We start from the raw sequence: 14,742 nt of genomic DNA, 5'->3' as shown, positions 1-14,742 counted from the left end.
AGGCTTCAAAGCTGTTCCTTTTCAGATTGCGACGCGTTTAATAAATTGCATCGTTCTACTTGACTTCTGGGATGCTCAACTTCGAAACTCATTTCCCCAGGCTGCAGTCTAAGGCTGTGCATATTATGAAATGCAATATTAAGGTTGGCTAAGCATCCTAACACCTTCGTAGAACTGCGCGAACAGAAAATGACTAAGGGATGCCTTTTCTTAGGAAGTGTAAATGCTTCAGGGTTGGCCAAGCACCGACAGCGCATAGGAAACATGGAAGAATTTTATAAAATAAAAATTATAAACGCCTTGGTTAAAATACCGCATCCAGCTGAGTCTTGGTGTTACCTATTTTTAAAAATACTCTCTTAAGGCCGTTATGTTTACCACATATTTCACAGAGAAAACAAAATTAAAGCTAAAATTGGATGGGCTAATATGGACAATACTTTGATTTGAAGACCAAGATATTTCTAAGAGTGTTTATTCAATTCTAAAGGCTAAAAAAGTTTTATGATAAATACTTCAGTTCTGAACGCCGAAGACTTAAAGACTAAATAACAAACTCTGCAACAATTCTAAAGGATAAGTACAAAACTGGACTGATCCTAAAGGATGAGTAAGAAACCGGAAATCGATTCTAAAGGCTAAGTACAAAACTGGACAGATTCTAAAGGCTAAGGACGAAGCTGGACCAATTCTAATGGCTAAATACGAAACGACACCGATTCTAAAATATAAGTACGAAAATGGACCGACTATAAAGGCTAAGCACGAAACCGGGACCAATTCTAAAGGCTAAGCACGAAACTGGACCGATTATAAAGGCTAAGTGTGTCAGGTGGAATATTTTGATTCCTAGTAAAAAGGATGCAACCAGGCTCAGTGATGGGATTTGAGATCATGGAGATATATTTATAATTTCTAGAAGCCTGCCAGAGAGCGAGAAAAAAATGGCTTATAATAAAGATCCATCAGTCCTGAATTCAATAATTATTCGCCTGATTAAAGATGAAATTTGCTCGTCTGATATAAATTCATATAATGTAATGGTGTCCACCAAACATCACAAGCTGATATGCTCCAGTGCTACGTGGTCCATACTTTATATACGCGCTCTCTTCCTTCTCCTGGGGGAGGACGCAATTCAATCATTGAGTCGCAGCTGTCAGATCAATATAGAACTTGAAAAACCGTGCTAAATATTTCTCTCCATTTGATCCCTGCAGTTTGAATCGAACTAATCCATCGATCTTTCTTTCTGTAGGCTGTGCTTCGTTTTCAGTGCCATATTTATATTTGGGATCTATTATCCGGGGAAGCTGGACCAGTATTGCGCTGAATGCACCATTTTGGCATCTTCGAATTGATTATTGCGCTATTATCCCTTGCTTATTTTTCTAAGCTCTATTAAAAATAAGAATCTCGCGAAATTCAAGCCATTATTGCCTTCGGATTTAAATATCTCGAAAAGCTCTGGTGGTGCAGAAATATGTCAGTAAAGAAGAAAATATGATTAATCGTAAAGAAGTTTGCTGAGCTATCGTGAGTAAGTCGAAGGACCGATGCGGGAGAAATTGATTCATCAATAAAACTAGTTTACATATCGAACATTGAAATGGTAATTATATTTAGAGAGAACTGTGCAGCTTTCCATTACCGAGTTTCTTCATACATATTGCATCAAAGCTTTACCTCATGGTTGCTCATGGACTATTGAGAAGCTTAACTAAGGTTAATATTAAAAAATGAATTGGATTTAATAATCTGTGCCGCTAATAGAACCCTAATGAAAGTATAATCCACAGCTTGAATAACTAAAAGAATGTCTTCCGAAATGTCACAGTGATCGAAGTGAAAACAAATCAATAAACAAATCAAAGAGAGAAAATTAATCGAACTCTCGTGCATGGTTTCTTGTTTCTAAACTAGATGGCGCCACAATAAAGAACTCGTATGGGCAAGGTCAGGAGCGTGGTGCAGCAGCACACGCTCTTTGAGTAGACCGGGGTTCAAGCCCCTGACTGCTAAACACGGTTGATCTCCCAGCCCGCACTGGACCAGCGTGGTAGATTATGGTCTATTTCCCTCAGCATGAATTGTTGAGGATGCTTCCATCCTTCATTGGGTTGATAAGGGCTGCAGTTTACCTTTTTTTATGTGTATAGCCCGTTTTTGTACAATACTTTCATGGCATTTAAAATCTTTGATGTTCACTTAATAGGGTTGGTAGAAGCAGAATGGCTCCTACGGAATTCCCTACTCCTTTGATTCTTGTATCGGCTAATTATTGAGGGTAGAATGGGAGGAAGAAGAAAGCCTGGAAGAAGATGCACGTCGTGGCTTGATAACATTCAGAATTGGACAGGACTGAACACCGAGCAGCTGTTCAGAATTACCAGAGATAGAGAGACATTTGCGGTGGTGGTCGCAGAACTCCTTTAGGAGATGGCACACAGAGAAGAGATTCGGTTCATGTTCTCCTTTCCAGAAAAAATAAACTACGTATCATGCAAATTACCATGAATCTCAGCTATTGTAACTTTCTTTGGGATTAATGCTGTGAGAGAAAGACCATAATAATATTTATTTAACAACCCTTAGAACCAAATTGTTAAAAGCAACTAAAAAATTGTTAATATGACTAAAAGCATTAAACAGATCAGTTATCTTTTAACCCGTAGTTTGCTCAAAATGAACCTGAAAAGATTTATCTTATAGACCACCCAGTTCTTATATTTTATAAATACTTTCCTTTCTACTCTTTCTTTGCAACTTCATCAATATTTGTAGAGTTCCACAAGTGTAACGTGTTCAAATATGTAACGTATGTACCAGTTGAGCGCGTGGCTCTTCCATTCATTTAATTCTCCATTGTATATTAAGAGAGGCGGTTCCAGGAGTTTCTAAGGGGAGGCTAAGCAGTACCGGGGAATCGTTAAGCTTTGTTTATCACATGTGGACATGTTTGTGTCTTATGTAGGATAGCTTCTAAACGTTAATTCAACTTCTCTTTGGTACTGATGATACAGAAAATGATCTGTAAAAAGACCAGAAATTAGTGAACTGCTCTTTTGTGGAGTTTATTCAAAAATCAATATTAGCATGCGAATTGTGGTGATTTTAATGAAAGCAGCATCTCTTTTCCCTAATTCATCAATAAATTAACATTTAAATAGCTAAATGATCTTAGAAAGTAATCTGCCTATCTCTCTTTAGCTTTTACAGGATTGCTTTTTTGATGTATCAATTTATTTAACCAAAAGTTCTATCAGATAAACCCTTATCACAATTTTTTTTGGAGAGAAATGTGTTTAAATTATTATCCTATTTAGAGCAGAGAAGCTCTTAACAGCGAACAGCCTCTCGGTGCAAAAAATAAGCGCACTAAATTTCATTTACTCAGAGAAATTAACTCTCCTCAAAAGATGAGGTTGATTAATCTTTGAAGGAAACTTCTCACGTGCAAATAATTTCGGCAAGCTGAGTAATCTAACTTGAGGTAAAAACGCAGTCCCATACTGCAAGTTCCACTGGAGAATTTGGCGCGTTAACTGCATCCGCATTACTCTCCTCCTATTATACAAGGGATGCTCTTCCAGCATCGGGCGAACAATCATCCTCTATCTTCATTTGCGCCCTGCGCTATTCAGCGTTAGGGGAGTGGGTGGGATTAATGAGCAATCCTCATCAATAACCTTGCCGAGTGGGCAGTTACAATAGGATCTCGCTGTCCATCACGTGATCGAGGATATTTCCTGTTTTCCACCTGCTTATACAAATCTGTATCTGTCCTTAATATCCTTTACTACAAATCATTCAAAGTCAGGAAAACACAAGAATTTATCTTTTATTTCTAACCCACACGATTCTTACAAATCCCTCGTTACCCGTAGACTTCCCAGCGCATATATATCAATCAAATAACGGTGTCTCGTCGGACTCTCCGTTTCACATATGTCTACATTATCTTGTCAATGCATTACACCCCACCAGTCAATATCACGAGCCTCTCCTCAAAACGACGTCACACGCACGTGTTGTCATAGAAACACATAAATCAGCTGGAATTCCATTGCATTAGATAAGCAGTGGAAGTTCAGGGAAATTTTATCAGCTTTTATTTCAACCACCAATCTGACGAGTTGCTAAGTGACGAAACTGCCAAGTTAATAACAACATAAATGAGTTAAATAGCTGCCAACTTGTTAGATTTCTGTTTGAAGGTGTGAAGTTTTATATTATTAATTAAAACGCATCATTTAGAATTTAGTATTTCCAAGCTAATAAAACTTATTTTTTCTTTTCTTTCACGGCTCGCCAAGCACAGCACCGATCGCGCCTGACAAAACGTCCTTGCTGGCTATAAACTCCACCTTCGTGATCCTCCGACTGAGCACCTGGAACGATGGTGGCTGCCCCGTCCTTTTCTTCATCGTCCAATACAAGCCCCAAGTCCAGAAAGAATGGATCCTTCTCTCCAACAACATCCTTCCCGATCAGGCTTCTGTACCCGTCACGGACCTCACTCCCGGCACTTGGTACGACCTTCTGGTGGCTGCTCACAACGACGCCGGGTCTACGGATGCCGAGTATCGGTTTGCGACACTCACGCTATCCGGAGGTAGGTTGCTAGGTAACGAGCACATGTTCTCAGAGTTTCTCCACAATGTTGTTGGCTCAGCAGATTCTGTTATTGCTGAGGAGTCCTGTTACACTTATTGATCTTTTTTATTCTTTTTTTTTTTTTTCCCTTTTGGCACGCGCTCCCACTGTACCTTCTGTCTAAGCGATAAGGATGGCTAAAGGATTTTTGCCCAACATGTGAGGTGACGCGAAGGGGAGAGGATGAAATCATCTCCGACTGATAGTCGTATGACCTCAGAAATAGCCACCGTCATTTTCACCTGTAGATGCTCGCTTCGCTAAGATTCGTTCAGTTCGTTCCTCCATTACAGCTGCAAGAATTATTGAGTTCACTTCAGGACAATTTCTGGTATTAGAGTAACTTATGGGTGGTTAATGAAGACCTCCAAATTTTTTTCATCAAATATTCTTAGAAAATTATTTCCATCATTACTGATTATTTGGAGTGGTATACAAGGAAGGCCTAACATCTATCCTATAATTATTTAAATGTTTCTTTCCTATTTGATTTATGTTATTTCACTGAATTCGTCTGTCTGGGTCGTAGAGTACCTCTTCTGACCTGCCTTGTGGCTACTACTACAGGGTTTTTGCAGTAAAAATCCATGGTTGTAGATCGTCGATACAGTCTGCATCGATACATATGTCACCTCTGCTGTTGCTTTGGAAATTATCACGTATTTAAGGCAACATCGTGATAGGAATATTTCTACCACTGAGATGCTTCTTATGAACTCTTCAATTTCATGATTTTTAATAGCAAATCATTAATGATAATGTCGAGGCTATGCAGCTGTACATTCACGTTTTCAGCCAATCTGAAAAATGGTTTAATAACTCTTTAACGTGGCGTATAGTTAATATGATTTAGATATATTCCACTGCGCTTTTTGTATAGGTAGATACAAATATAAATATTTTTCCATTGAAATTTATGTGCAATCCTTCTATATAGTAGAGACTGCAGACAATTTTCATATTATTTTCAAATATATCGTATGAAACTTTGGCCTCCAGTGAACAAAATGTTTTTCTTAATACTTCAGACGGAATAGCCTCAACTGGACTGTTATATTTCAGAGAAGAATGGTATCCACTCACGTTATTGCATAAGAGACGACTTCAGCCACATTCCATTCTGTTTTCCCCTATGGCAGTCTAAAATGCGAACAATGCTAAGATAAGAGCACTCTTCTGGGATTTTATTTTACCACAAAATACGAGAGTATTTCAGAATCTCTAACATAAACATAGTCTCTACGGTAAAAAGCAGAAAGATTTATATAAGTTATCCTCAAAATCTGAGTGGTTATCTTGGTCTTTATACTTCGGCCGTTGTTCGTAGATTGACTTTTGTTTTTTTAACGACCCCTTTGCCTAACGAGATGCCACTACTTGGTCCATGAGGTGAGCGGTATGACATACAGCAGCACGTGGCTCCAGACACCTACTGCACTTCAAAATGATAATGGTCTTATAAAGATACTGTTTATGTAACGCAGAAGAGAACTGGATACTAGTAAATGTCATGGTTAAAGTAACGTGCAATGTATGCTAGCATCGAAATTTCTCTTGCACAAACAAGACAACATGGTTAAATTTAGATATGGTTCATCAGGCGCTAGAGTAAAGAAAATCAAATTTAAATAATTAACGTGCCACCTTCTAGGTTTGTTATGAATCACTTGTTTTGGGATTTAAAAATTATCATTGTACTTACATATTCCTTTTGAAATTATGTGATCCCCAAACAAGAGGGACAGTTCGAGAAAAGACGCATGTAATCTGTGGCTTGTTGCGCCATCTTGCTGCAAGCATGTTTAAATAATCTCATTTTCAGTGAGGTGCTCAAGGAATTCATGAACTATCGATGTACCACTGAGAGGTTATGGTTTCCTTGAATAAGATGTGCCCAATAAACAAGTAGGGATTATTGCAGACCACACTCTAACCTTCACAGGGTGTAGGGAAGTTCCATGCGCCGCATGGGGATTTATACAATGATAGACGGCTACTCTGATAATTTACATACCTGCTTAGATGAAACCAGGTCTCATCTGAGATAGTCCAGTGGTAAACTTTCCTCAATCACAACAGTCGATGTGCACATACAACTCCCAATGTTCATATTCCCAGTCTCTTTCAACATTTTCACAAGATTCAATACTGTTTGATAAACTGCCAATAAAAATAACGTTGAGTGCATGAACACCCTGTTCATTTACTCCTCTAAATGCTCATTAACATTCTTAATTTTGCAAGTTGCAGCAGATGGCCACATAATGCACAGAATAATTAACGGAATGTTATTTGTAAATTTGATGCCTCAGCACTCTTTTATTCAAAGTTATTCGCATTTTCATGAGTTTTAATTCCAAATGACCGACTTCTAGTTTTAATTAAATGATATCTTTGCCAAAATAACAATTTATAATCTAATGGCATTTCTGTGAAGTTTCGTTTCAAAAGATCGTTCTGCATATATTTCTGTTTGTTTGTTTAATCCAACTTTTAAAACAAACGCCATTAAACATAGTCAGATATAAATGCACTACTTTTCTCTGATATATGACAAGGTACAATCTGCAACAAGGATACCCTACAGTCTATGAAATAAGAGGGAGGTATAACGAGATCATTTCCTCAGGATTAATATGCATAATTACAAGATAACTGATACCGATATAATTATGGATAATTTCCATTATGGAATAACACAATTATAAGATAACAAGACATCTTACACGATTGGCGATAATAATTGCATTACGGAAGACTTTAATAATTTATTTCGTTTTATATTTCGGGACAGTCATACGGTCACAGATTTTGGCATCAGTCAATAACAAGATGAAAATTTGTAGTATGTAAAGACAGAATTTATAAAACTTTGAGTCAAGTTGGTTTGTGTTTTTGACATTAGAAGAATGTGCCTGAAAATTGTTTGCCTGTTATTCAATCCATATCTATATAAACCTTCAAATTTTAATTGTATAAGGTTTAGGGACAATAATAAAGATTATTTATTTGTATACATGGGCGTCCATTAAAAGTTATCGTTAAGGAAGATGCTTTTCAGTAGAGAAAGTCTTCCATTTTCTTTACTGCCATACCACAAGAAATGATCCAGATATCTTTCTATTCTATCTATGGCCGAAAATGCTAAAACAATCAAATCGGCTTTCATTAGAAAAATTATCTTGAGTATTTCAGCATTTTTGGTGTATATTTGTAACCTAAAGAATACTTTTTTATGCATCAAGACAAATAAGAAGCAAGTTTTTTATCCATCAAGGCAAATAAAAAGAAAGAAAACTCTAGCTGTTTCTTTTAGAATATTTCGGATAAAGTAAAGAACGTTTGAGCTTCCTTCTGGTAGTAAAAGCTGTAAAGTCACTAAGCTGGCATTTATTTTTTGCATGGGTTATACAAGAAGCGCGTGATTCAAGTATAAAAAACCAAATTAAAATTGTTTAGATACTACACCGACTTCACTTCACTGAAGTTAAAATTCGGAATAAATTATTTATATTAAAAAGTGTGGAACTCGTATCAAGAAGTCTTATCAAAACCTTTTCACGCAAGGCGGCTTCTAAAAAATGGGAGAAAATCTCAGCACCGGGAGAGCCTTTAAAATTGCAATTGTAATACTTAAAAACGTACGTCGTGGTATACACAAAAGCATTTTTTAGATTAAATATCAAATTATTTCGGCCTCAAACACGAGTCAGATTTGAATGGACACACTCTTAAGTTCAATTTCTAAAGAGTTAAAATCTTTGGGAATCTTTTAAAATAAGGTGACGCACGCTGTGGCCCTTTTCACTCACAATATAATAGCAGATGATCGTTTTCTTGTATTGAATAGAGGGTGAAGAGGAGATAACAGTCGATTGGGCAAACGTTGCTCACAATAGTCCATTCTAATGTTTTCAAAAGTAATTACTTCGGATTAAAAGAATCAAAGGAAAAATAAGTGAAAATACGGATGGATATATACTTAGAAAGAAACAAATTCTCTTGGGGGTTTTGTTCCAGGACTTCTCAGCACTTAAGAAAATGTTTATTGTAATGGACTTTGCGCGCATTTCTTATTTACATTTTGTTGTTTGAAATTTAAAAAGAGATGGACGCATGCGTGTGTTAAGGGAGAACATAGAAATTTATTAAGAAGGGATAATTCACTATATGATCTAACTTAAGGAAAAGGTTATCTTTATAGATCCTTTTAAATATAAGCTTAAATATACGTTGGCTGTAAAGAACCGCACGTTTTATCACCATGTTTTTTTCCTTCACCAATACCTTTAACTTCCTGGTAAGTGTCTTACCATAAAAAAGAAACTGCATTATGTTTTCTTCTTTCTTATCTCCGATATCTTCCTTAACCAGATTAGATGGGTGTGACATAATGAACAAGGACCGCTTTCACCGCTAAAAGTATTGACTGTACGTAGTGGGCACTGTTTTCCTTGATGCTATTGTCGGAACTTGTTGTGGAGAATCACCATCACCTTTTCTTGGTTTAAGGCTGCTCTGTTTCTTTAAGAGACAGACCGTCTTGAAAAATTACACACGAAAGACAATTGTATCGCGTGTACGAGGGTCAGTTTCAGCAACGCTATCGATCGATCTAAAAGCTCCCTTAAAATCCTACCAGAACATGTGACTTTTTAAATCAACAAAGCAATGCCCATATGACATTTGTCAGGGATTATTAGAGGTGCATTTCTATTTTCTTTAGGGCAACTAATTACTGGAATTCAATTGTGTGCATCCATTAATTCCCAATTGCTGAAAAGCGCATAGTTTTGAAATTTCAGCTTCCAACTTCTTTTCTATTATACTTAACCGTGCTTGGCAATCTTCTCCAGGATCCAACTGCATCTTAGTAAAGTAGGATTCTCCCAAGTGCTCTGAGTAATTAGCTTTCGCTCAATGAGCTAAATGTTTATTTTTGTGCTTCTTTTTTTTTGTCCTGCTAGAAAGATTAATAACTTCTAGTGTCACTTGAGTTAGCAGTACAATGTGTCCTCGTGTCTACTACCAGGGAACGCGGACAATTACATTGTTGCACGTGGCAAGGACAACTATAATCACTAGTTTTAAATTAATGTTCTGAAATGAGCGCCATTAAGATTAATGGGCTGGGGAAGGAAAATGCGTAGTTTTCAATTAATACGTGTCGTGTTTAATGTTGTTCCTGATAAGACATTTTTCTGTCTCGGTTTTCGAAGGTTCAAAATTTGATTTCTTAGCACATTTCTATAGAATACCATTGCCGTCCATCAATATTCCATTTCGCTTAATTAGTTTTCGATTAAACCTCATGGGGGTAGCTTTGTAATTTTCTTAATTAATTACCTAATGTCTCAAATTACCTTAGACTATCTTAGAATTTTCTTTGCAAACCCAGAACGACAGAGAGGTGATTAACTAAAGTTGGAGAAAATACCCTTACTTGAAATATACATGCTTCCAAGCCATTAACAGCGGACTGACTTTTTAAGTTCAATTGAAATTTAATATGGAACTGAAGTGAACTTGATCGTTACGGCCTTTGATCTCCATGGGCATTGCACAGAAACATACAGAATGTCCTGAAAGTTACGTAGCCGATTTTTATAATTTTATTCGTGCTACACGTGAAATTTCTACGAATCTACTGGTGTTACAAGCTATGTTGCCTACTGGAAAGATGTAGTTGTTGTAGTAGTAGGGTTTTAGGAGCACCAGCGACTACGTCCATATTGCTCCGTGTATACTGCCTGTAAATTGCGTGTGTTCTGAGGTCGATTTTTCTGTTTGCTGGATGAAAAGCCCAAATCCAGCAAACAGTACATAGTTTCTTCTCCCGAGCGGGAGAAGAAACCATGCTGCTCTCGCCTGAGCCCAACTAACTCAACCACGTTGTGAAAAGACTCAGATTCCTATAAACACCTCCTGAAAGACTCAAAAATCCCTCCCCTCACGGGAGAAATAGTTATGGGTCTTTTTCACAGCGTGATGCGAACTCAGGTCTTCGAAAAGACACCAGAAGGAGAAGTAATGATCGGTCTTGAAAATACTCGTGCAGGAGGGTTCCCTTAAAAAACTGAACATTTTTAAGGGAACCTTAAAAATTTTCAGTTTTCTTATTAATAAAGACCATTTAAACAAGGAGATTGAAGATTGATTTTGTTGATGCACTAAAACCCAAAAATATCGGTGACAGAATTATCGGAATGTGAGGACAGCTATTTAACACCTAACATGGACAAAATTATATCTACGATGAGTTGTGTCTATCATATGTTGTAAAATATAAAATATGTTTCGAGAAAGATCTGTTTTCAATATATGCCTCGCTTAATTTTTAAATATCCTAATTTTTATCTCTAATTATTCCTCGAAATAGAGTTTGACTGTATTTAAAACCTGAGAGCATTTCTCAAACTATATTTCAAAACAACCGAAAAAGTTTTGCACCCAAAAATGCTGTTTGCAGGTCTTTCTATGATTGGAATTCTAAACAGAAGATGTTGGAGAATATCGGAGTCTACTGCATATTTGGTAATAAACCGTGTTGGAATCTGGAGATTGTTTTATTTTAAATGGAAATCTGTAACAGAGCTGAGAATATTCCTTTACTGTTTATATTCTAAAGCAAACTCTGATGTCTCCCCAGTGATAGCTGGAACTCTAGAGAATTCTACTGTCTATAAATTGCGTTTAATTTTTTCTTTGGTTTCCTGGATGAAAAACTTGAATTTCAATGGCCTATGGCCGCTGTTAAATTTCCCAAATTTTTCCCGCTACTGCTCGAAGTGAGGCCTTTATCACATACTGAAAACAGCGATGCTATCCACTGCGCTACCATCAAAAGGATTGAGCAGTTAATAATTAATATATATATTTTAATACATTCATTTTTGAAGGCGCATTTCTTTTTCCTCTTTCTGTGGTGTTCAACGACTGGAATTGCCTTCAAACATTTTATTTTATGCTTTAAATTTCTTTGCATCTCAACTGCTCTTTTACTGGTTGGATAATACCACATTCTGCATGCATGTCCCGAATAAATGCTATACAATTATCCCTAAATGTATCGTTTTATGGTACTTTTCGCTTCATTTACCCCGTAAGTCTGAAATGGTACTGCATACCAAAATAGCGAAGAATCATTAACCCAAGGACTCCCACTGCTTATTTAATTTATGACAGAAGACAACTTACTGAAGAAAACCATTTGAAATATCTAATTCTGCGCTCCTCTCAACTCTAAACGCCTTGATATTCTAAGAAATCTCTTATCTACCAAGATAAAAAAAAAAATAAAAGCTCACATAGTCGAGTACACTTTGGCAAGATGCCACAGGGCTTCTAAAGAAGTGGAATTTATTAAAAAAAAAGAAGAAAAACTTTAGAGAGCGAAAGACATTCTGGATTCAAATCTCACATCTTCTTTGACGTACGAATGGGGATATATCTCTGTAGTAAACAACGTACAGAACTGGAAAGGGTGGATAAGTGGGCGGCTAGCTTAAATGTCCAAATAGATCTTGGGAAATGTAGTTGACACGATTTTCTCTGAATGAGTTGATGGCTGTATCTGGTTGGGATGTTTTTTTATAGTTATGCTTCAGAATATACAACCCTTAAATATAGGCATAATATATATGTGTATACACATGCGCACTAAAAGGATATTCACTATATATCAAAATTAACTTGAATAACCAGAAGAAAATAGAGTGTAATAATGCCGAAGAGAAACATAAACAAATTCATCCACTGTAAATGTCGTTTTCTTGCAAATCTCGCATCCACAGCAATCTCATATACAATTATACTTCGATTTAATGGTCTATGTGGGGCTAAAGTTCTGTCCAAGAAACTTGATTGTCGAAGTTTTGTAATGTTGACAGACATTGAGTCTACCTCTATAGTTACTGGGATGGTATAATTTCCTTGAGAATATAAACCTTTAATAGATAGTTATTAAACTACAGATTCCTCATCTGAAAGATGGATGGTTGGTGTTTAAGTTTCGAAACATTTTAATCTGTTTTTTTAAGGATCCATCAGTATTTCCGGTACTAATATAATCTGTGGTTTATAGCTTGATATTTTCTGTGTACATTACGATAAACGTAGTTTTATTTTCTGTTAGAACGTCTAATTAACAAGCCCTGTATCAAACTGACTCGGTGTTTTATCTCCAAAGAATTGGAACCCATTTCGGTGGAATTTCTCCATTTGCATGGTCCTTTTGGCTGAAATGATCTAGATTAATATTCATTGAAGATATGAACCGAGGTAATTCGGTAACTGAAAATGTAAATAAAGATACAAATGTTTCACATGTATCAGTTAACTATATGCGGAATACACGTATATATTTAAGCTTAAATCGCTCGCGAAATATCATACGCTTATAACGGTAGAAGGATAAGTTGGCTGAGACCACCTAACATCATATGTTGCTCTTAACGATCCATCAAGACTCTTTGTATTACCCAGTTATGACACTTTATCTCCACTTGGGAATAGGAAGGAGAACTTTAACATCGTTCACAGTCTAAATTTAGGATGATAAATATATTTGCGGGATAAAGTACCTCTTTTCATTAAGTAACCAAACACTTTTATGTAAATTTCGTTAATTAAATAATTAATCAGAATGTCTAATTAGTTGTCAGAAAATTAGTTGTGATAGTACGTAGCCAAGTGTCTAGTTAGGCAGCTGTTTTAAGAAAATCGACTTTTTTGAAAGTTGTACTCTTTGAAGAAGACTTTTTAAAACTACTGAGTGAAATTCTTAAATTGAGAATTAAAATTAAAGATGGATTTATAAATTGAATAGAATATCAACCGAAATTATCGTTAGTGTCACATATTTTACTGATAGAAGCTTAGAAACTATCGATATTTACTATCACATAATCAGCACATTTTGAATGATAAAACTTTTATAAATATAATGTACTATTAAAAATCATAAATTATTAAATGTACGGAAGATTCATCAAGCAGTTATTAAATAAATTTATAATTAAGAGGCTTTGTAAACGCGTTTGTAAATCAACACCTTCGATAAGCGAATTACTCTTAAAATTATTACTGCGCATTTCCTATTAATAAATTAAATGATTCATATTTAATTTTCTGTTAATATCCGGGACCTTCCTGTGTGAGACATTTGAAATTCAGAAGGGGTGTATAGCGATTTAGAATTACCGAAAATGGCAACTCGCTGTTAAATAGTGGACTGTATGTCTTTAGATGTCTAAAAGATTCAAAGATGTAACTTGAACTTATGGAGTGTAGCATTCTGTACCAGCTCGTGACCACTTGGCCACTGAGAGGATTTAGTAACTAAAGATTTGCTGGAATCTCTACAGATTACCAAGGTTAATTTCTGATTAAAGCGCTGAGAAATAATAGATTGTTTCGATCAGTCTCGCTGTGTCCTCCATAACATGAAACTGCTTTGGTTGTGGGCATGCGTAATGCTTATATCTTGTAAGATTGTATGCCATTCTTTGAATGAATTCGATTTCAATTAGTGTGATTGGCTTCAGAAATAACTCTTGCCTGTTTTGAGAAAGTAATTTAAAATGTAGCAATGTTTTAACCGAAATGGCTACGAGGACAGAAAGAAGTTTTATTTATTATTTTAACTGACACTGTAGAACAAAGAAAGAACCGAAACTTGAAATAGTTTGTAAGGAAAGATCACATTTCTGTTGTACTCTTAATTTCTCTTTTTTAACCGCACTTCTGATAGTAAAAAGCGTTTGTTGTTCCCTACATATTTAATTCGTTGAAATTAGGGCCAGCTAAATCTGACAGCTAACGATAACAGAATTATAAATACAACAGCTGTTATTGTTTACAATGCACACATATTTTGGCTTAGAGAAAATAAATATTGATTTATAGAAACTTTTGGCTCATAGAAAATAAAAGTGGCAACATGAAATTTAAAGGAGAAAACCTTTAAATCGAGGTGTCTGACATTGGAAGAATACAGTAGCAGCAGCATCAACGTGCACCAAAAGGACAGTTTTAAAAATATACGGAACGTAATATAAGCAAGCCAAGGATCGATTTATTAGTTAT

The 14,742-nt window shown here is 36.0% G+C and overlaps 1 protein-coding gene across 1 annotated transcript in view; it reads left to right on the top strand.

Annotated features, from left to right (window-relative positions):
• LOC150084396 (cell adhesion molecule Dscam1-like) overlaps positions 1-14,742 on the top strand; it is a 343,756-nt gene that overhangs the window by 222,656 nt on the left and 106,358 nt on the right. Inside the window, exon 19 of the mRNA XM_090375202.1 lies at positions 4,322-4,615. Within this exon, the coding sequence (XP_090231328.1) occupies positions 4,322-4,615 (294 nt within the window). The remainder of the gene's footprint in view (positions 1-4,321; positions 4,616-14,742) is intronic.

This window comes from Mastigoproctus giganteus, chromosome 6 (assembly GCF_048544385.1).
Source record: "Mastigoproctus giganteus isolate SK-2022 chromosome 6, ASM4854438v1, whole genome shotgun sequence".
NCBI lineage: Eukaryota > Metazoa > Arthropoda > Arachnida > Uropygi > Thelyphonidae > Mastigoproctus > Mastigoproctus giganteus.
The sequence above is the reverse complement of the archived record's forward strand: the minus strand, read 5'-3'. Positions and strand labels throughout refer to the sequence as shown.